This window comes from Miniopterus natalensis, chromosome 4 (genome assembly GCF_054644295.1).
Source record: "Miniopterus natalensis isolate mMinNat1 chromosome 4, mMinNat1.hap1, whole genome shotgun sequence".
Taxonomy (NCBI): Eukaryota; Metazoa; Chordata; class Mammalia; order Chiroptera; family Miniopteridae; genus Miniopterus; species Miniopterus natalensis.
In genome coordinates this window covers 45,450,871-45,475,239 of record NC_142084.1, presented here as the reverse complement: position 1 = coordinate 45,475,239, position 24,369 = coordinate 45,450,871, and the positions used below count along the sequence as shown (strand labels likewise).

The following is a 24,369-nucleotide window of genomic DNA, read 5'->3' as shown; positions in this document are numbered from 1 at the left end:
ATTCGGAAACTCAGAATCTGAACTGCTAACATAAATTGAGATCAGTACTCTTGTCCCACTTTTTACTCCATATTTTGCTTTGCCAAAAGTCCAGATGAGAAAAAACTGGAAATAAGGAAACTTGTTTTATATAAGCTAAATTACTTGTTAATATGTGCTATTAAAGGCTGAGAATAAGCTTTAGAATTCGAAGTTCATTGTGTTTATCATCTTCCGATCAAGCCAGAGTTATTGAGAATACCATATGGCTTTAGGAAATATATTTGGTGTCTTTGGGAACTCGAGGCTACTAAATCATTAACAGCTGCCAGAATGGAATAGACCAAGTGTACTTGGAATTTAGTCCTTTGTAGTGGGGAAGCTCGTGGGTTTCCTGGTACAGCCCATTTGATGAGAAGAATAACTTACAAACTTGTTAGCTAGTTGCACAGGGTGAAATTTTGCCAGAGAATATGATAGATGAGAATGAAGATGAATTTAAAATACTGTGTCATTAGTTGAAAAAATTAAAGACAATTAAGGAGGAAAAAGTAATATTGCCAATTGTTAAGAGTTTCATCAGGTGCAGGGGTTATCGACCTAGGAACTATTTACCTTTGGGCCAGAGAATTGTTTGTTGTGGGGTCTGTAAGATGGTTAGTAACATCTCTGGCTTCAACCCTCTCCTCAGCTGTGACAATCAAAAATGTCTCCAGACATTGCCAGATGTCCTCTTTGGCAAACTTGCCCCTGATCGAGAACCACTGGGCTGGACTACACGATAGCCCCCAAAGTCACATTCCAGTAATATGCTCAAGGTAGAATGGGATGAAGGTCTGGCTTAGTGAGAACTTTGGTTGTTGAACATATTATTGGGATGGGATTTTGTTTGGAAAACGTAATAATTAGAGTATAGCTCCTGTATGTATATTGTATGGATAGTGAGTAGATCAATTTTTTTTAAAATCCAGAGTTAAATGGGTACAGCGGAAATACTAATAATGTAGGTGATGATTGTCTTCTATTTTGCCTCCCTCCAAAAAACTGTAGCGATATGCAGGACCGCCCACACCGAATCTGTAGTAGGATCACACCGGGGAGCCTTGCCTGGGTATGAATTTCCACTTGCTGAAATTTCCCTGCATAGTAGAGGCTACTTAGAGACCTGCGTAACCTTCTGTGCTTGTCTTCATGTAAAGACACAGAGGCACTTGTGGCAGACTTTTTGCATTCACCGAACATCTTAGTGATCCTACACTTTGTCCCAGTCTCTCTTCCAGTTAGGTTGGGGCCACGTACCTAGTTCTGGCCAGTGAAATATGGGCTGAACTTAACTTCTGGGGTGAGGAAGTTGAAAACAAGAGTGTCTCTTCCCCTCTCTCTTCCCCTGTCACAGTGACCTTGGGGGCGTCACCAGTATGTGACCTATGAACCAAAGAAACAGCTGCTCCTTTTTGCATCTATTTTTCTGCTTTGGGGAATCCAGTTGGAATTTGACCACACAGAAGAGAAGGTTCATTTAAGGCTCGAGAGCACAAGCTTTACTGCCAGTTGACTTTCTTCGTGCTAACGCTATTCTGGGGAGAAAGCCACATGCACATTAAGTAAACAGTTACTTGGAATAGTTTACACACAATCTAACAAGTTCTGCACTGGAGGAAGATCAGGAGACTTGGGAGTTATTTTTTTCAGGAAACGAAAGATGAACTGACAAAGGATAAGACTTGGGAGGTAGGATAGTGTGATCCTTAACAGCATGTCCTCTGCTGTGCAACCGCTTGGGTCTGAAAGCCATTTTTGACACTTATTAGCTGTATGATCTCTGTCAAGTTACGTAAGCTCTCCGAGCCTGACTTTTCTGATCTGTAAAGTGGAGTTGGTTATAGATTATAAGTATGTAATGCATGTTAAGCAATTGGGATAGTACCTGTTCTATAGCATATAGGGTTGTTGTTTTTTCTGTGTGTTTTTTGTTGTTGTTTTTTGGTTGATGTTACGTTAAAGTGCTTCTTTCATTTTAAGTGCTATTTAGATGTTTGCTGTTAATTGAGTTGCATATCAAAAGGGTTATCCTGAGCCTATGAGCTCAACAATATTTTGAATTCTATGTAGCGTGTTGTATTTCTCACTAAATGCTTCCACAGTTAGAGTGTGAGTTTAAATGCTTTCATAATTCCAGTGGATTCATCTTTTCTATCGGGCATATGACCATTGCTAACATAAAAGGTATTCATGGCTGAAGAGAAAGGTGCCCTTTCCTCTGGGCAGTTACTGCCCCGGGTCGGTGCGTGTGTTTTGGTGAGCAGAGCGCGGGCTGGGTTCCATTCCCGTGCCTCCGCTGGCCAGGGGCCTCTGTGCAGGACGCAGTCTGCCCTGCGCTGTGGGCCCTGATGAGGGCATTGCTCCTGCAAGGAAACCCCATCCTCATACTCCAGGGTGAATTCTGTCGCTTGGATTGGATTACCACTAATTGTGCCACCTATGGCCTTGGTCTGCCCTACCCTTGCTGGTCTGAAAGGGGGGAGGCGGTGTTGAACCCATCACTTAAAGGACTTTGGTATGAGAGGGAATCCACAGATACATTGTCAAGTTTTAACAGATGGATGGTTTGAAATCTGAGATTAGATGAGATCACTTAGATAGAGTGAGAGGAATTGGAGGCAGAAGGACCAAGGGCTGGGCCCCAAGGAACTCAGACTTTCAGAGATCCTGTGCAAGTCTAGGCGTGGCCAGAGGAGACTGACAGGAGAACTCAAAGGGGGCGCGTTGTCAGGAACGTGAGAGGGAGAGCCATAAATCTGAGCCCACGCTCTCTCTCTGGATAGCTGTGGGGCTTCCTTGGTCGTGCAGATCGTGATGGTAATACATGGCCCACTGAAAAGTGATGCTAGCATTTCTGTTTCCTCACTGGTCAACCTTCCGTCTCATAGGTAAAAGCCTCAGATGCGGATGCAGGACTCTATGGCCTGGTCCAGTATTCTCTTTATGACGGATTCCAAAGCTACGAAGCACCTCAAGCCTTCCAGATTGACCCACGTGATGGATGGATCTGTGTTTCTCAAGATATCGACAGGGAAAGGGATCCAGCCACCTATGATCTCTTGGTGAAAGCAAGAGATGGGGTAAGTTTTGATGTATGGAATTTTAAACAGACTCAAAACTGAACCACTGTGTGTATACATTAGAGAGTACTAACAATTGTCAATGGCCAGTATTGTTTCATAAATCACTACCCCTTTTCCTTTGCTGGAGAATTTTGAAGCAAATACCAGATATTATACCATTCCATCCATAAATAGTTCGATAATATCTCTAACAGATAATTATTTTTAAAAACATAACTATAACAAATGAACATGAATTAATAATATCTAATACCCATTCCATTTAAGATTTTCTGGATTATCTAAAAATGCCTTTTAATAGTTTTCTTATTTGAATCAAGATTCAAATAAGTTCACAAATGGATTTCATCACTATCTTCCTTAAGTTTCAATCTATGATAGTTAGCCCCCTCCCCATACCTTTTCTCTTAGGATATTTATTTTTGGAAGAAATTGGGTCCTGGCTTCCTGCTGTAACTGCCCTTTCCACCCTCTCACCCTTCAAGAATAATCACTGTTGACTTCTAAGACCAGCCATTATTTGCTTACTTTTAAACTTTCAGTGAATGGGTTCATACAGGAGATGTTTTCATTTATGCTTTTGCCCAACATCATTTGTAAGAATCATTCATGCTGTTATGTGTAGCAATAGTTCATTCATTCTTATTGGTTTATAGTATTCTTTTCTGTGAATTCAGAATAATATTTATAACTGAACATACCCATTTTTATTACAAATTGTATTTCTGTGAACTATCTCATACATGTAATTTGGTGAACAAATGTAAGCATTTATAGTGAATATATATTTAGGAGTGGAATTGCTAGATCATAAGAAAGCCAAACAACTTTTCAAAATGGTGGTACCAATTTATACTCCCACCAGTTACGTATGAGAATTTCATTTGCTCCACATCACCCCCAGTGTTTGGTGTGTAATGTCTTTATAATTAGAGCGATTCTGGTACCTGTGTAGTGGTGTAGCCCTTTGGGGCTGGCTTTGCATTACCTTGCAGACTGATGAATTGAGCACGTTTTCCTGTTACTGGCTGTTTGTTTAACTTGTTCTCTGAAGCATCTATTCAATTCTTTACCCATTTTCTATTGTACTGTTGCCTTCTTTTCTTATTGATTTGTATGAATTCTTTATATTTTTGGCATTCAAGTTCTTTCTTGGGTATATTTATTGCATGTATTTCCTGTTCTGTGGCTGGCCTTTCACTCCCTTATTGATGTCTTTTGAGGAACAGAAGCCCTTAATTCTCATAAAGCTCAGTTTATCAATTTGTTTCCCTTTACAACTAGTACTTTTCCCCTTTACAACTGTTCTTTTAAGAAGTATTTGCGTACCTTAGGGACAGGAAGGTATTCTCTTACCTTTTCTTCCAAAAACTTTATTATTTTACCTTTCCCACCAATTTTTTTCAGACTAGTGAGAGGGATGTTTATTTTTTCCAATATGGGTGTTCAGTTTACCGAGCGCCATTTGCAGAAATGATCGTTCTGTCTTCATTCAACCGAAGCATCACTTTTGTCGTGAATCATGTGACTGTGTGTGACTGTGTGTGTGTCTATTTCTAGACACCCTATTTTTGACTTAGTTGTCTAACTTTGTACTAGCTCCATACTCTTTTAAAATTTTTGGCTTTATGACACATGATATATGCATTCTTTTAGCTTTGTTTTTCATTTTCAAGATTGCCTGACCGTTTACACTTCAAAGTACATTTTAGAAACAGTGTGTCCAATTTCTGTTCCATTACAGCAGAGATAGCCTACTTTTCACACAGTTATGCACTTTTTCTTTTCACTAAGTCTATTTTGGAGACTTTCTTTGTTCCTTTTTGATCTGCTTACTGACTACTCCCTTCTATAGATAGGTGGGCACTGCTAACACCATTGTGGTCTAATCTTCCTCTTTTAAAATTAGTGGGAGAATCTATTTCCTTAAAACAGATGATGGGGAAAAATGAGTCTGACTATATTTATTACAAGTAAACATGTAGAAACTAACATGAAAATATTCAGTAAAATTACTGTGATCTATTGCTATATTCAGGAAAATTACTAGGATCTACTTGGTTAGATTTAATCAACCCCTGACTCTGATTTCAGGAATCCTTGCTTCTATGTAAGAAAACATGTAGGAAACAAAAATAGGAGTACACAGAGGAGCTTAGGTTAATTCAAGTCTGTGCGATTATTTAAAGCCAGATATATGCACACACAAATATTTATTCAAGGCTTCAGAAATATATGCTTAATAGATTTTAAGACAATTATAAAAGGCCATCCTAGGCTTGAATAACCAGTTTAAATCCAATGCTGCAGTAGTCGAACATCTGCTTCTAATTAGTTGGTTTCAAATGATTGTGTAAAAGTGTATATAGAAATTATCTTAATAGAAATAAGATCATTTGATGCCAGAAATTTTTTTACTGCCAAAAAGTAATGCATTAATTAGGACCATTGGCAGAGGAATAAAATTTAAAAAAATCAACCCGGATATTTAATTTAAACCTCCTTGCTTACTTCTTTGTTTCCATATTGAATCAACTCCACAGACTTACTCTGAGGAAATGCCTTCCTTTTCTCTCAGCTTACCAGTCTCTATGGCAACACTCAAGTGCATCTTTAACCACATCATCTTTCCACAGGCTTTCCCAGCTTGAACAAAGGCGATACATTTTTTCCCCCAGCCAAAAGGCATTTTCTTTTCTTAGAGATAACTAAGAAAGTGTTTATAGGCTGTGTAGCAGCTTTTGGTAGTTTTTAGAAATCAAAGAAGAAACAGCTTCCAAGGTGGTGATTGCCATGGTCTGAATGTTTGTGATCCTCCAAATTCATATGTTCATCAACATATTGAACATTGGTATTAGGAGGTGGGGCCTTTGGAAGGTCATGAGGGTGAAGCCCTCATGAATGGCATTATCGCTCTAATAAAAGAGACCCCACAGAGCTCCTTAGCCTCTTCCATCATCTGAGGGCACAGCAGAAGTTGGCAGTCTCTGGGCCTTCACTAGAACCAGGCCATGTGGCACCTTGATCTTGGACTTCTAGCCTTCAGAACTGTGAGAAATAAATTTGTAATTGTATATAAATCTCCCAATTTATGGTATTTTGTTATAGCAGTCTGAAAGGACAATGATGTATGTGAATCAGAATATTCTTTCATAAAAACTACTTGTTTCATAGAAAGAAAATCCTCCAACCAAGCACAACATAGTCTAGATTGTTAGAACACAGACATCCTTCCTATGGGTACTTCAGATTCAAGATCTCATCCTTGTGTTCAGTGATTCATCCTAAACCCAGCCCTGGTACAGATGGGAGCTGGTCTGCACCCTGCCTGTATAATAGAGGTTTTATTATTATTTAGGTGTGGGTAAGGAGATAATTGCCATTGTAAAAACACTTTGTTATACTCACAGATCCCAAGAGGAGGGCAGGCCACATCAAGGGAGGGAGTGTGTGTGCACAAGGGAAACCCTGGGGTCAGGAGGCAGAGGGAGAGAGGAAACACTTCAGGTGAGGATCTTTATTATGGTTTCCAAGGTAAGGAAGTGGGGAGGCAGAACAAGCAGGCTTAAGATTGACCAGTTTAAAAAAAAAAAAAAGAAAAAAAAAAGATTGACCAGTGTGAATAGAATAGGTTCAGTGGACTTTTGGAGCATAGAGGCCGACTCTAGTTATCTGGTACCTGGCTGTGGAGTGATTAGGGCAGGTGCATTGTGGCCTGGGGTGTGGAATCCCAATAAAGGATGTGGTTGGGGGTATGGGCTCTGACTTGGTTGGTTTGCATTTGAAAAGCATGCTCATCTGATCTTGGTCAGTCCCTCCGGTCCCCAATGTCAAAGTATCGGAACACAGAAAACAGAGTACATGGCCAATGCACTGCTCTGGTGCAGTCCCCTTAAAGAGGAAGGCAAAGGCCAGCTTCCACATTCCTGTTTGTCGTCACCTTCAGGCTCTACTTCTTTTGGCCTCACCTACCTTGTTTACTCTTCTCTGACCTAGGTCCCTTCAGCTGTCCCTCAAACCAGCAGTTCTTTGCGGTGTCATAGAATACAGGTCATTAAAGAAGGTGTCCTCCAGGCTTTCTTCCTCACCACAGACATCCCTGAGGAGCAGTGTCTGATGATTCAGGGCCATAGCCACCCAAACGCCAGATGTCAGGATGAGCTGTCCCCCATGATGTAATCTGAGTCCACACCCATTGCCTTTGCTTCTTCCCTCTGACTTTAGTCAGAACGTATCTGAATGCAGGGTGAGTTTGTCCACCTTTGTTGACTGTTTCCAGTGGCCTCCATAGGTTATTATGCTCCCCTGGGGAGTGGTGGACATTTGGCAGCTCAATATAGATGCGGTCCCAGTCCCTTATGGGGACGGCTTGCTTCACATGAATGTGTCCAGGTTAAAGGCATACATGTCATCGTAATGATTTAATTCCTTATACGCTCATGGAAACTACCAAAAGGAATTAGCTACATCTTCCAGGCTACCGTCCAATACCCACTTTGACCTAAAGAACCCTCTGTTGATGTGACTTGCTCCCAGGTTTTGGTCACCAAATGCGGGACCCCGTAAAGAGGATCGATTAATTCGTCTTTCTCAGGATGAGCAGAGAACAACACATGCCACGTGGCTGAAGATGGGGACGCAGTGTCTCTACAGCCTGAGTCTTTCAGCACCTAGTGTTAGCGGGGCTAGCAGAGCTTCAAGGCCGCCTCCTGCTGCAGTGTTCAGACACCTTCGTCTCCTTCTTGCCCATCGCGCGGGTCCAGGGAGGTGCAGGGAGGCTCAAGGAGAGAGCTGCGCACGCAGCCCGCCTGAAAACAGGTCTCCTGAGAGCACACCTGGCCGTGCATTTTCAAGGACAAATTTTAAGTGTCTTCCCCCCTCCCCTCAAATAATAAGGCTTTTAACAGCTACCTAACCTTCATCTTGTTTGGACCAAAAACTACCTCCAATGTTTGCCTTAGAATGTATGAAAGCAAGCAACGTAAGACTGTGTGTGTCTGTGTGTGTGTGTGTTGTCCAGTGTGCAGTGTTTATTCTGTTGCTTGTATAATATTTATAAATTTATTCTGTGATGAACTGTGCATTTCTACAGGGTGAAGTCTGCATCTGTTATAATTGTTTTGTGCAATACCTACCAGCAGCATATGTCCCTAATCAAAAAGGTTGACAAAGATGAAGATAACAATGTTGACAATGACCGGGTAGGTTGTCCCTTAAATACAGTCTAGACTGGAGCAGAAGAAAAAATGAACTCAGACAAGATATTTTAGGGTCAAGATACAGGATTTTAGGCCATAATGAATTTATTTAAAGCAATGAACTGCACTTTGACAAAAGACCTTCAACTTTACAGAATTGCCTCGATAGTTGGTGGTTTTTCCTCTGATCCTTTCTCTTCCTAATGCATGTCTTGAAAGCTCTTTGGAAGAAAATTGCTGAGAACCCATTTGCTGGTGGTTACTAAGATATTTATCTGTCAATAGAAGAATTTTGTCTTATAAAATACCTAGATGTTCTGGGCTTCTTTTCTATTTATTCTTATGATGACTGTCAATATTTTAAAAAATTCAATCACTCCTTCTATTTTACTGGTATCACTTCTGAAATAACCTATTTTTGCTGCTACTGTTGCTGCTATTTATCTCATTCATAGAAGCCAGGAGGATGCTATAAAGTTATTTAATGGAAACGAATAACTGGATTACATTGGAAATCAAGTGGGTTTTCCCAGTAAAGCCCTATAATTTAATTATTCCTTGCTTATATCTAATTCTTGTTTCCTTTTCCCATTTATTTTCATCAAGTGAACGTCTCTTTTTTGGTGTGTATGTTTATTAACATTCTATTTCTATTTTTTGTGACATCCTGGATTCAGTTGCTGAAATATATGTCTGAGATAAAGCTATTTTGTCTCTATCTCACCATTGCAGGCTTAGGGCAGGGCTGGGGCAAGCTAGCAATATAGAAAGTAAATTGGTTTAGTCGTTCACCATTATATGTATTCATGCTAAAAGTTGGCTATTGAATTCGTGCTGCATGGTTTGTGTGTAAAGCAGATAATTTCTAAAAGCAAACTTGCTGAGTAAAAGGGCACATTCATTTTTTCCCCCTTTTACTGCAGCTTTATTGAGGTATAATTAATAAATAAAATTGTATATATTTAAGGTGTACAGCCTGATGTTTTGATTATACATATGCATCGTGAAAGGATTACCACAATCAAGATACTTAATATACATATCAGCTCATGTAGTGAATGGTGAAAATACTTAAGATCTCAGTAAATTTCAAGTATACAGTTTAGTATTATTAACTGTAATCACTGTGCTATCCATTAGGTCTCTGGAACTTATTCATTCTGCATAACTGAAATTTGGAGCACAATCAGTTTTATTTTAATAGATTATGTTATCTCACTTTCCAAAACATATTCAAGTGCTTATTCCTATCTTATCTTTCATTGACTGCCACCCCCACCTCAGTTTCAGGAATAAGCCTTTGCCCAGTTGCTCCATTATTTTTTAACTAAATTGTCTGAACTATATCTCAAACTGATTGTCTACAATTGTTTAGTATATTATCTGAACCAATCCCACAATGTCTTTGAAAACCCTTTACCTCGTTCTCTATAGAAGGTTAAGCTTGCCATCCATCCATTACCCTCTGCATTCTTATTCCCACCCTTCTTTGTTCATCCTTTAATTTGAATCAGTCTCCTCTGTGCCCTCCCAAGCTCGTCTCCCATGCCTTCTGGAACTCATAGCCCATCATTTGGCGAACTCCCTTATAAACTCAACCTGGTCTCTGGCTACCCCTTTATCTTCTTGCCCTGATTAAAACAGGCCCTCTCAAAGGATACCAACTCCTTTCTGACTCTCTCACAGAGAAACCCACATTCTGCTAAATCACAAGCCCAGAGGGAGGTGTCCAGGTGGGTGCCTTCCTTGCTGGCCATCGCAGCATCCAAATCATTTCTACTCCCTTCTCCATCAAAAACCAATTCACATTTGAAGTTCCTGTTTCAGACTATACCATGGACACTGTTGCTGCTGTCGTGTTCTCAACCTCGTTGTCACTCTGGACCCTCACACCTTACTTACAGTCTTCCTCTCTACCACTCTTCTCTTGAGGAGACTTCAATGTCCATTTATTGAACAACCCCAAACACTGAGCCTCTCAGTTCCTTGACTTTCTCATTCCCAAGGATCACAACCTCTGCAATCTTGCTTTCGAGCATGCTCTATTCCTACAAGCATCCTTATCTTTCAGTCTCACTTGCTGGAGCACCTGCATTCAGTTGATAATTCTCCTGTGTTAAGATCACTAGCTTATTGGCCCATCATTAAAGTCATTCAGTTTCAAACTCTCTTTAGTTCCCTCACTTCATAGAGCCCTTCCCGTAAAAGCCCAGCCCTGTGTAAGCCCGACCTAGTCTGCACTGGCCTAAGCAGCTGAATATGCCTGGAGAAAAGTAATACACCTGCTTGAGAGAGACATCCTTACCTTCCTGCCTGCTGTCAGCACACATCCTTACCTTCCTGCCTGCTGTCAGCACACATTATCATATTAGAGATGTCACTGTTCGCATCAAGAGCAACTTCCTCTGCTGTTCAGGTTCCCATCCATTCCAGCCTTCTGAAGGAGATCACCCCTATAATGATTTTCTCAAATTCTGTTGACCGTCTCCCATAAGCTTACAAGGTATACTAATAGTTTCTATCTTTTAAAAAAGCCCCCTTTTCATTTCATGTACCTTTTTAGAACACCATGTAATTCCTCTCTGTCTTTCAAAGCACATCCACCTAAAATCGTTGTCTGTTTCTTCACTTTTAGTTTTTCTTTGATCTGGTCCTCCCATTCTGCCCCTCTAGGAACACTGCTTTTATGAACATGATTTCTGCTGTGTAACGTCCTGGGGTTATTTCTTTATTTTCATTTCATTCAGCTTCTCCATGAACTTGAAATTATTCTTTGAACTCTGCTTCTCTTGGCTTTCGCGACACCACAGCTCACTGTTGTTACTGTTTCTGAACAGACTGTACCCTCATTTCCCTTCAGCTTCGTTCCTTGAACCATGAACTGTAGACAAGAATGCACTGACAGAGGCAACCACAGCCCGCAACAGCCGAGAGTCATGAAGGATAGATACGAACATTCTACTGTTCAGAAGCCCCAGAAGGGAAAAACAGAGAGACCGGATAGGAGACAATGGCCAAGACAATGCACTCTTCACTTTGTCCACCTAACATTTTGCCTGTTTTTGGTAGCATTGCCTGGTTTGGGATCTTCATGGACAGCCTAGGAATTAACATCTTTGTTCTCAAAGATCTCAGGGTGGAACAAAGTTCATTTCTTCACGTTTTCCCCACTTTCTCATCACTTCTGCTCTCTGCTGTCTCAGGCCCTCCTCAGACGTAAGTGATGTCTTGAACTTGAGCAGAAATAAGAAACGAAAGGGAAAGGAAAGGTAACAGGAAAGCCTGGGGGAGGGGAAGGAAGGGCATTTGGAGGAACAGCCGGCTCTGTGTCTGATGGTGCGCAGTGCTTTCTATTTGCTTACAACCACTCTGCAGTCCCCTCTTATCTCACTCCACCTGGGGACCTACTGGTCATTTAGGTTTGTGGAAGACAGAGAGCCAATCTGCATTTCAAGTATACAGGATAGATGAAACTTCCACTGTTTTTATCCCTTTGTCGCTGGCATGGCCCTGGCACTGTATTCAACTTAGAACAAGGAAAATCACACTTGCACAAAGATGGATTTCTTCATTTAATTTTAGTCCCTGAGTCTGAGATATATGAGACCTCAGAGCCTGAGAGCCACTTCCAGATTCTTCCTTCACGTCATCCCGAACAGACCTCTTCCTGGCCCTCCCTCGCCCTCACATGAGCTCCTGCAGACCTGCACAGCAGCAGTCCTCCTTTCCTCTCCTGCCAAAACCCCTCTCCCACTGTCTTTCTGTTTCCTCCTCAGTGCCTTCCTGCCATAGTAGAAAGAGCAAAAAACATTTTTTAAAGAGAGAGCAAGAGAAGGGGGAGGGGAGGAGGAGTGAGTGAGAAAACCCAGGCTGTGACTTACCAAGGATTTTTGTCAAAGATGAAAATATCAAAATGTACTAGATACAAATGGAAAGTGGTGCTTTAAAGTAGGAACATATGTTTTACTTTAGAGAAGTAAAAACTGCAGAGGATTGTTTTCTTCTATCTTATTCGCCTTGTTTTGAGAAGGAGGCGACACAAAATAAACAGTATCAGATCCACCTCTCACTATTTTATGCAGTAGATTAATTTTTTAAAACTTGAAAAATTCAGAATTCTAAAACTAATCTGGTCCCAAATAGTTAGGATTACTACCTTCACGGCTACCATTCACTTTGGACTTGATGATTCTAAATAGCCTCCTGACTGGTTTCTCTCCTTCCACCCTCGCTGGCCTTCAATCCACTCTGAATACTGCAGCCAAAGTACCAGTGAAAGTCTAAGTCAAATGAAGCAACTTCTCTGTTCAAAACCCTCCAGTGGGTCAGAGCCATGGTCCTCTCGGAGGCTCACAGAGTCCTCCACGATCTGTTCCTGCCTTTCTGTTCCCTGAACAGGCCTGGGATGAACACTGCCCTCCTGTCTCGGGGCCTTTGCACTTGCATTTCCTTTTTCTGTTACGCTTTTCCTCCAGAAAGTCTAACTCCCTCATATGGGTCAGCCTGTAATTCAAATGGCATCTTCTTAGTGAGCCTTTTACTGATGACCTTTTCTAAAATTGTATTCTCCACCAATACTTCCTTACCTCTTCCTTCTCCTTAGTGGTTAAAAATTACCCTGGAGATAAAGTTGATTTTTTTTCTCTTTAGACAGCAGGAAAACTTTGACTATCAGTGTTTGACCTCTACTCTGAAATTATTGCCTCATAGGTGCTTTAAGTGTAATGATACTCATATTTAAGAATAAGTGCTGGAATATAGATACCATGCTATTGCACATGAACTTACCTCCAAGTTTTATACATATATTTGTTTCAACAGTATGTTCTAGGATCTTTGTCAATTATTCTGTATCCCAGGGTTCAAGGAGAGATCCATTTGTAACCGCTTCTCGTTCATCAACAGGGTGGATTAAGCGCCCAAGCTTTTGTCCGTGTGGAACTGGAGGACGCAAATGACAATGAGCCTGTGTTTCACCCATCCTCCTATGTACTGAGCATTAGTGGCCAGACCCAGCCAGGAACGGAGATCGTCAATGTCCTTGCCACTGACAGGGACTCTGGGATATATGGAGCCGTGGCTTATGAGCTCATCCCCACTGACCTGTCCTTCCTTTTTTCCATCGACTCGACCACAGGTATGTGATCTTGGAACAGTTCTCCTCTGAAATCAACATCTTCTAAAAAAACAGCCAGAAAATGAGCAAGAGTGATATCTTTTAATTTCAGAGATGTTGCAAGACTGGTGCCACCTTTCAGAAGGCAGGGAGGTGTATTGAGAAGAGCAAGGGCTTTGTAGTTAAGTTACAGCTGGATCTGAGTCCCAGTTTGCCTCCTACTGGTCTTACGATTTTCATTGGCCCCGGTCTCCTTACCTAAAAAAAAAAAGTATTGCTAATAATCCCTGTGGTGCAAAGTGTTCGTGAGGATTAAAATCAATAAATTAGGAGAAACAGCTGGACAATGTGTCTGTTCCTTAAAAGCCATCTAAGGATGACTTACATCATTTCAGTATATTAATCTTATTAGTGCAAAGAGCATTGTACAGACATCCCTTTCTAGTACTAGGTCTGGCATTCCCTTAATCTCTTTGCTTGGTTCTTTGTTTTGTTTTGTTTTTTACAGTAATACTTAACGCTCCTTTTTGTTCTCTAATACAGTAATTGTGTTTCTGCCAGAGAAGTCCAGTGAGCAAACTGAGTTTTTTAGAAATTATCGTTGTTACTTTTCCCTTCCTATTGGATTCTTATTAACAAAATAATGTTTGAAATAATTATTACTAGAAAATATAAATTTCAATATATTACATTATAATACTTTTGAGATATTAAAGATATTCTGGTCTAAAAATGAGGCTGCAAAAAAGAAAAGATTATTTTCCTTTACATTTCTTCTTTAAAAGTTTTTTTAAAAACATGTGACATGAGATCTGCCCTCTTAACAAATTTTTAGGTGCACAGTACTTTATTGTAGGCTGTAGGTACAATGTTGGACAGCAGATCTCTAGAACTTGCTCTGAAACTTAACTGAAACTTTGTTCCCACTATTAAGCAACTTCCCATTTCTCTCTCCCTATTCTCTCCTGGCAACTACCATTCTACTCTTTGATTCTACCAGTTTGACTATTTTAAATACCTCACATAAGTGGGATAATACATTGTTTGTCCTTCTGTTACTAGCACATTTCACTTCATGTAAGGTCCTCCAAGTTCATTCATGTTGTCACATATGATAGTATTTCCTTCTTTTAGAAGGCTAAATAATTTTCCATTATGAGTATATGTTTTCTTTATTTATCCATTGATAGACATTTAGGTTGTTTCCACAACCTGACTGTTGTAACAGGCTTCAGTGAACATGGGAGTGCAGATAACTCTTTGCTATTACATGTCTCCTTAAAGCACCTGATCTGAACATGGGCTGAATGAGTGTCTATTGTGATGATGATAATGTCAGATGCCGTGGTAGGCATGCTCTGTACATTGTCCTATTAGATCTTTAAACACCCTTCACAACAACCATATTCACTAGCAACAAATAGTAATTTACATGGGACATCTAATCTACCAAGTTAGTTTGCCTTCTCGCCCAGTCCCAAGAAGCCTCCTGCTTCTTGCCTGGAACGTGGACTTTATCTGGAGTGTGTGACTGCTGGGGCATTAGTTGTTTACAATGGCAGTCTTTATAAGGCAGAACTTCCCTTGCTCAAAATAATCCACTGATGTGGCCCCTTTAACATTTAAAAGATCAGAAGAACATACTTTTTTAGGAAATTGGTCTGCTTATCTTGGCTTTTTCAAAATTCCTCTAAACTGAAGACCTTAACTGCTTGTCAAAATGCCAGGCCCTCTAGGACAGTAGCATTGCCAAAATTATATAGGCCAGCCAGTAATCAGGGCACAGGATCAAAAAGCATTTAGCAGATTGTTTTCAGAAGACATTAACACACTCATCATCTAGTTTCCCCTGGAAGATCTTGAAGTTGCCGTACAGTGTCCCATTTTTAGAAGAGATCTCTAATGTCGTGCTGGCTTCAATCAGCCACAGGCTCCCATTCCTGGCACCGGGTATAAGACAAATGCCATTGTTAATCACGGACAACACTTTTTGTGAGTCATGATCTAGGGAAATATCATGGCTTTTTTTTTTTTTTTTTTTTTTAAGCAAGGACCAGTTTTGTAATGGAAGTGGCTTTAGGTTATTGCTGCCGGTGCCTATATTGTCTTCATGTCAGTGCATTTAGGTTGAAGACATTTCTCAGTCTAACAGTACTTGGAATTTAGTTGCACTTAATCACTACTCGTGAGAAATTCGTGAAGGCTGGTAAAGCTTTGCTTTAACCTTTAGAAGAGAATTGAACAGCATCAGGACTAGCTATGGGGAGAAGGCGGCCAGCCTAGGGAACAGGAAGTCTCCAGTTTGAAACGCTGCATCCAAGTTCATCTGTTGGTTGACTGCCACTCCGCATACATTTTCTAAATTGCACATAACAGGCTCCCAGGCCACACCATAAAAGGTAACCTAATTGTTGATATTCTCAAAGAATTGAACAAGCTTGGAATATGGTTTTTCTCTTCGGGACCTGTGCTTTTGTTGTAGCTTTTAGGAAGCTGGTCCTTCTTGCTTACCTTATAAGGCTCATCTCTACAGAAGCTGCCAGTGTGAACAGTCTCAAGGAATTGCCTCTAGTAATATATATATTTGTGGAATAAAAGAACAAGTGACATTTAGAAATAATTGAAAAGTGATTTAAATCCTTATTCCATTATCGTAAGAAATTGCAAGGGAGTGTCATTGATAATACAGAGCAAAACTTCATTTAAAATCCTCTTTCCCCATCACAGCGTGGTAGGTGATTTGTGGCCTACTCCAGTTTTCTTCAAAACTAACCCAAACTTTCTCATGTTCTCTTTAGCTAGTCTGTGCTGGCTGGCACTTTTCTAGATTTACGTATGAAATAAATATATATAATGCATATACAGGGTGTGGCAAAAGTAGGTTTACAGTTGTATGAGGAACAGTTTATTCTTTTATTATTATTTATTAATTATTATATTATTTTCCATATGAACAACAGCAAACCTACTTTTGCCCCCACCTTGTATTTATATGTAGCCATATAATTATATAGATTGTAGTTTTTACTTATTGGTTATATCATTGTATAGTTTTAAAGTTATATATAGTTATGTTGCATGAGGGGAATATTGAGAATTGATGAGCACATTGTCACTTCTTCCTGAGTTACTCTAAAATTCTCTCTGGAACCTTCACTAATCTCACTGGTCCATTCGCCCTTTTGTTTTGACACTTCGTATGTCAGACGTGCTCTTCTATAAGCTTACATAGTGTGTTATAGGCTCATGTTTTCCTGAAGACAAGAGATTTTTCCATTGACCTGTTTGTGCCACAACCAAGACTCATACATTAAAAATAGAGCTCTTTGACTTACTGTGTTCATCTGGTAAAAACAATGTTTTGGAGAAAACTGGAGGGGGGGATGCGTGGTGCTGTCATGGTTGTTTTCTCTTGTGGGTTTATCTTCCTGGTCTGTTTCTGGTTTTCTCAGTGTGTTGTTAATTCAAAGAATGTTTTTGTAAAATGTGTTTAGGCACCAGGAGAGAGATATTGAATTGAGCCTTCATTTCTCTTATTCTCAGTTAGTTGGGCTCCTTTGATGTGGGCACGAGGCAGACCACAGTGTTTTGAGTTTTAAAAGAAAGAAATACGGAAGCATATTTATTAATAGCTCTTTTTTCATATATTTTTAATCCTATTTAATGAACTGTATGTAGATTTTTCTACATTGTTTGAAGTATCCTTTTAGTAGTATGAAAAAAACAGTTCTTTAGCCTTTCTGTTTGTGCTATTTATTCAGTAACTTTACACTGAAACAAACATAGCTTCTAATTCAGATAATTTTAAGGTGGCAGAGATTGCAAGCATTTGTGTTGGTCATTTATTGTTGTCAACTACTTTTTTTTGCTAGGAATTAACCTTTGGTTCAGTTCTTGTTTACCTCTTTTTATAGAAGCAAGTTGATATAAAGAAAAGTCAATACAGGTTCTGTAAAGAATGTAACCTGTTTGTTCAAGGCCAAAAATGGAAGCAAGTTCATGCTTTCAATGCATGTTTATTTAGCGCCTATTTACTTAGGTCCCTTGCTCTGCGACGGGTGTTGGGGCTGCATCGTGAATAAAAGAAACAGAAATCCCAGCTCTCAGAGTCTTACAGTAAAAGCTACGCCGCTTGGCCTAATGTCTGATCCATGTTCGTTGTGATGTACACAAAATCCAAGGTTAGCACGACGGAAGAACTAGGAATTCAAAGGGCAACTGAATGAAGTAAACTGCCTGACGGGCGGCTGCTCCTCCGTGTTGTATGGGTGTATGGACTTTATTATTATTATTTTTTAAAATTTTTTAAAATATATTTTTATTGATTTCAGAGAGAGGAAAGGAGAGGGAGAGAGAGAGATAGAAACATCAATGATGAGAGAGTCATTGATTGGCTGCAGCCCACAACCCGGGCATGTGCCTCGACCGGGAATCGAACCCTGATCGCCTGGACCCTAGGTCGATGCTTAACCACTGAGCCAAGCCTAGCTGGGCCAGGTGTAGGGACTTTAAAATGGACTCTAAGTAACGTAGCACAAACTCTGTTTTTCTTTATTTCAAGGGCAGATTCTTTTCTAATGTCAGTTTTATGCTCAGATTTCATACCACGTAATGATTCTCTTGATTCTTCCTGATGGCCACATTTCTACATATAAAACATTCTGGTATGTAGTGAATACATTAATACCACATCTCATTTTGTAAGGGATGTGAGCCTGCTCATGCCAGAGAAATTCTTTCCTTTATTTGCAAGACAGAGACTAAAATTAATCACAAGCACCTAATCAGCGTATGTCACTTTTATAGGAAACAAAAGCATGTCGGAGAGTTTTCTCATTCTTTTTTTCAGTATAAGATCACAGACTGTTGGAGATGAAAGGGACCTTACAGTTCAGCTCCCTCACTTAGTGGGGGAAGAAATTGAGGCAGAAAGGGATTTGGTGTCTTGCCTAAAGGTGCGTGGTTGGTGTACAGCGGACCTGAACTTGAACCTTGTTCTAAGCCTGTGATCTGTCCTTGTATTGCTTTGTCTCAGATAATAATACTTTTAAACATCTTTTCCCATATATTGCTTATTTGAACCTTACATCAAATGGGATAAGCAAGGCAGATGCTTTTATGCCCATCTGCAAATTAAGAAAATGAAGACCCTATGAGTCTTCGTGATTGGCTCAAGGACATAGGAAACTCAACACTCAAATTTATTTCTTAAACTACCATTTCAAGGATATTTCTACTATTATGACTTTTTTTAAAAAAAAAAAAGACAAAATTAAGATAAATTCAGGTTCCATTGATTTCAACTAAATAACATTAAAAAATGACCTCTCACTGTGACTTTCTATATAAGCCTGTTGAAATACCAAATTACCAGTTGATTTTGTTCACTATTTTCCATTGAATAAATACAATTGAGTGGAATCTTCCAAAGTAGGCAAATTATTCTTTTAATTCTTTTTTTCCAATATTATTATAAAATTTTATAGAATTCATTGGGGTAACATTGGTTAATGAAATTACATAGGTTTCAGGTGTACAATTCTATAACACATCATCTGTATAATGTGCCGTGTGTTCACCACCCCAAATCAAGCCTCCTTCCATCACCATTTATCCCCCCTTCACCCTCTTCTACCTCCCCCACCCCCTTTTCCTCTGATAATCACCATGCTGTTGTCTGTGTCTATGGATTTTGTGGGGGTTTTGCTTAATCCCTTCACCTTTATCACTTAGCTCCCCAGGCCCCCTCTCCTTTGGCAGCTGTCAGTCTGTTCTCTGTATCTGTGAGTCTGTTTCTGTTTTGTTAGTTTATTTTGTTGGTTACATTCCACATGTAAGTGAAATCATGCAGTACTCGTCTCTCTCTGACTGGCTTATTTCACTTAGCATAATTACTCTCCAGGTCCATCCACGCTGTTGCAAAAGGTAAGATTTCCTTTTTTTTTTTAACAACTAAGTAGCGTTCCATGGTGTAAATGTCCCACAGCTTTTTTATCCCCTCACCTACTGATGTGCACTTGGGCTGCTTATAAATCTTGGCTATTGTAAATAAGGCTGCAGTAAACGTAAGGGTGCATATATTCTTTCAAATTAGTGTTTTGGGTTTTGGATATATTCCCAGAAGTGGAATCACCTGGTCATAAGGCAGCTCCATTTTTAGTTTTTTGAGGAACCTCCGTACTGCTTTATACAGTGGCTGCCCCAGTCTGCGTTCCCACCAGCAGGGCCCGGGGCTCCCTTCTCTTCACACCCGCGCCAGCACTTGTTGTTTGTTGATTTATTGATGGAGCCATTCCGACAGGCATGAGGTGCTGTCTCACTGTGGTTTTAATGTGCGTTTCTCTGATAACCTTGAGCATCTCTTCCTATGCCTATTGGCCATGTGTTTGTCCTCTTTAGAGAAGTGTCTGTTCAGGTATTTTGCCCGGTTTTTAATTGGATCTTGTGTTCTTTGATGTTGTATTTTATAAGTTCGTTATACATTTGGCTAGTTGTTTTAGGTGCCAGCAGCAGAGAGAATTTTGAGTCCATCCTATCCCTGTCAGCCTCTACAACTACAACTTAGGTACCCAGGTTTGTGTGCAAAGTAAATAGCATAATGTCGTCTGTTTAGTAGGTTTCTACATTCTCACAAACTGAATACAGGAGAGGTATCATAAACATCGATAACCAATAAGAAAGTAGTATTGATATCCTGTAGTTTTTGGTCTGTCTCTGTTTTTGAGAAAACCACGCTTACCGTCTCTGTGTTTGGTGAAGGTCATAACTTTGTGCTTGTTGTTGTGTTTATCCCTAGCTTACAATTTTAGTAATGACCTACAGATTTTTTTCTAAATAGGAATTACCACCTTGGTTAAGAATATCCCATCTTTTGTGGGAGTTTTGATTATGAAAGTAAGTATTGCTTAATTAGTAGAACATGATTTTATATATGTGTTAAATTTAATTAAGAGAGGACCTTTGTCTTTAAGTTAATTAATTAGTCTATCAATTAAAATAAATTTTATTCCAGCAGTGTCCTTTTTTAAATAAAAAGTGAGAAGCTAAAGATAATAGACAGACATTATTGCACGTTAAAATTTAGTATATATAAATCCATGCACCCAGTAATTAAAACATAAAATAATCAGTGCTCTGTAAATGAGCCTGTATCTGTTTTAAAGTTGGTCCCCTGAATGGGTGGTAAATGATAATTTGTAAGAGTCATGAACAAATGAGAGCTAATTCACCACTGGACTTTAAAGTATTAAAAGTGTCATAATTTTAAAAATATATATATTTTTATTGATTTCAGAGAGAGGAAGGGAGAGGGAGAGAGAGAGAGAAATATCAATGATGAGAGAGTCATTGATCGGCTGTCTCCTGCAAGGGGAATCAAGCCCACAATCCAGGCACATGTTCTGACCAGGAATCGAACCAAGATCTCCTGGATCATAGGTCAATGCTCAACCACTGAGCCAGGCCAACTGGGCAAAAGTGTCATAATTTTAAGCTGACAAAATATATAAGCAGAGAGCTACTTATTTTATTTACTATTTCATTATTATGTATATTATGCATATTTATATGTCTATAAATATATGTAATATATATTACATGTAATATATATTATATAGCTACATTTTCTCACTCCTCAACTTTAATAGACATCTCAGTTTATTTAAGAGTGTTAGGTTCAAGTAAATATGCTCTCTAGCTACTCTTTATATTCAAATGTCCAAAAAGTGAATGCTTTGAAACATTCGACATATAGAAGGACATACTTAATCTTAATACTCCCCTCTTCTAACTGGTGAGTATTCAAAGAAACTCACTAGTTTCTTCCTGGTCTCTAGTAGGAATATTTTTACTATACAAAATTGACTTTGAAGGCCAACTAAAATAGTCATTGGCTCAGAGGAAGCCTAGTAAAATTTATATATGTAGGCATTAAATAGACCTTGTTCAAGTATAAAAAGACAGATTTGGTCCTTTCACTCCCCTGCCTAAATCTTTAATGACTTCCTGTGGCTCTTTCGCTGGAGATCAAATCCTTGTTATGGTCAAACCAGGCCCTTCACGACCTGTCTGCTTTCCCGAGTGTCCTCATCTGCAATAACTCTTCCCTTTAATCTCTCGCCTCCTTTCTTACATCAGCTGCTGCTGCTTCTCCTCTTCCTCCCCCTTCCTCCCCATCCTGCTCCTTCCTTATGTCATGCTTCCTTCTGCAGGTACATTCCAGTGTTTGCTTCCACTGAGGTCATTTGATTGTCCCCTCTCTGCTCCTCTTCCCATACTCAAATCTTCACCTAGAGAATGGCCTAAGTCATCCTTCAATGCTCACTTTATGAAGGATTGCCAAAGGAGGCACTAGAAAACCAGTACCTTTATATTCAAGTTATTAAATTGAGACTATTTTGTGAATTAAAGCAACAGAAAGAATTTTAATTGGGTGATAGTGATTGTAGAAATTGTAGGAGCTTCCTGAATTGTGACTTAGGGGCAGGGGAATAACCATTTGCCATACAAAATAAATTTAAATAAGAGAAAAAAAAGTTGCTCTATGATTGTATCCCATGAGCTGTGCTTTGTATCATACTTGCTTACCCATATTTATGACAGCCAGAGATGATCATGTCTGAAGTGGAGAGATGGGCTACAGAATGGTGAGAAGCCACATTAAGTGGGGTGGCTTGGGGGGATTTAAAAGCATGACAGAAGTTTAAACTTGATTATTACAGGAAATAAGGAATGGCATCGGGTTTTGAGCACTAGCACATTATGGTGAACGTGACAGTTAAGGAAAATTACCCTGGTAGCACTGTGCTTGGTGGACTATAGGACTGGAAAATTCAAACAGGAAATATAAATTAATGAACAGAAAATATATAATATTGTTATAATCTAAGGGTAACATTATGAGTTTTGTACTAAGGAAATAGTAGTAAAAACAGAAAGGAAGAAAATAATTGAGATATTTTAAGAGGAAAATAAGAATGGTGACTGATTTATCAATGAAAGGGATGAGTCACACATAATTTCTTAATTTTAACTAACGTGATTGATAGTCCAACTGATATCAAACTGATAAATGCCCCAGAAGAAGTGCCACCTAGAAAGAGGCATAGAACTCAGGTGGGAAGACATAGGGGGGAGATACTAGGATAAAGTAGCTATCGAAGAACATACAAATATTTTGAAGGAGAGAGTGTATAGCAGCGGTTTTTAAACTTTGGAGTAAATAAAAATTACTGGTGGAGCCTGTAAAAAATTCAATTCCTGGATCCTTTCCACATCTAGAAACCAGAATATCTGTGTAAGAGCCTGAAAATTTTGAGTTTGCAAGTACCCATGGTGACTGGATGCAGGTAGTCAGGAAACACCTTTTGAGACCCTCCAGTGAATAGAACAGAAAAATGCCTGGAATCCAGAACTGCTTGGAAGTTTGAGGAGGAGGTGGAAATCCCAGGGATTTTTGGGAACTGCAAAAGAAAACTATCATAGAGCCAAAGGAAAAAGTCCAGAAGCGAGAGGACAGCATTTGTCAGATAGATGTAGGAGTTAAGGAGCGTGAGGTTGGCTGTGACATCTGATTGCCTACCCTTCCCTTGCATCTGTCCATATTCTTTTCTTCCAGGTGTGTTTCTCATAAAGATATGTTTGGATTTATCTTGAAATCCATTCCGATAAATTTTGTCTTTTAACTAGAGCATTTTGTCCGTTGATATTTTCCAAAGTCTTTCCCAGTCGAAGTCTGCTGCTGGTTTTCAGTCTCATTCATGTTAACATATTTCCTGAGGTGTTTTGTGATTTTTTTACTGTGGGCTTGGATCCTTATCTGAGAGAATTCTTTGAACCCTGGGGATGAAGAGGGGCTCCTCTGGAAAGTGTTTGTGCTTCTCTTGCCCAAGTGTCTCCCCAGTCTATACCATGTTAAACTTAATTCTTGGCTTAGCAATTGATGAACAGGTTTCTTGTCCATTCAGTACTGACTATCCCATCATTACAGAAACATTTGGGGTAGATCAGCAATTGTATATATACTTGTACATATATATACACAGCACATACTTATATGTGTAGATATATATGCATGTATACGTATATGCAAATATATGTGTGTGTGTGTGTGTTTAAAATGTATTAATGCAGATACCCTAGTGTGCAGGCCTTGCTTCTAAGACTGCTGTGAAGTGAGACATGAAGGAATGAGACAATGAGCATTTTCTTTTCAAAACCTAGTGAAAAACTGAGATTGGAAGAATTTACTTTGCATATTTACTTTGCATGGTCAGGCACTGTTTTAAAAGGCTTGGAAAACTTTTTTTAAGGTTTTTTGGTTTGTTTTTTTTATTGACCTTAGAGAGATTTGTGTGTATTTTTTTTTGCCTCTAGCACAAGCCCAGATCCAGAATTGAACCCTCAACTTTTTGGCATACAGGATGACACTCCAACCAAATGAGCCACCTGGCCAGGGCTGGAAAACATTTTTTTCTTAACAAAGTACTTCCCTTTGGGAAGTGGGACTCTTGAGCCTCCCCCCAATAAATTCATTATCTGAATAACTACTATATATACCAGGTTCTAAACTAAACAGTCTTTATAGCAGTTAACATTGGTGTGGTGCTTTGATGTTGACATAAAATGTGAACTATGTTATCTCAGACTCATCTCTGCCTGTCATTTCTTATTTATCTACTTGGTTGACATTACATCTGGGTGGGTAATATGTAGTCAGGTTTAACAAAGGCAGCACAATTTATCTTTCTCTGTTGAATTGATATACTTCCAGGATGTCCATTGTTTAAGCTCTAGGAGAATATTGTTTACTTGACAGATTTTGAACCAACATTTTGCAAATATACTCAAGTCTTTGTTTGCAAAGTGAGTGTATTAGGGTTCCAGAGAAATGAAATCAATAGGAGCTCTGTATCTATCTCTCTATCATCTCTATCTCTCTCTCTCTCTCTCT

The 24,369-nt window shown here is 39.4% G+C and overlaps 1 protein-coding gene across 1 annotated transcript in view; it reads left to right on the top strand.

The window, feature by feature from the left end:
• Window positions 1-24,369, top strand: part of DCHS2 (dachsous cadherin-related 2) — a 174,600-nt gene that overhangs the window by 78,390 nt on the left and 71,841 nt on the right. Inside the window, exons 2-3 of the mRNA XM_087816138.1 lie at window positions 2,910-3,101; window positions 13,208-13,439. Of these exons, the coding sequence (XP_087672264.1) occupies window positions 2,910-3,101; window positions 13,208-13,439 (424 nt within the window). The remainder of the gene's footprint in view (window positions 1-2,909; window positions 3,102-13,207; window positions 13,440-24,369) is intronic.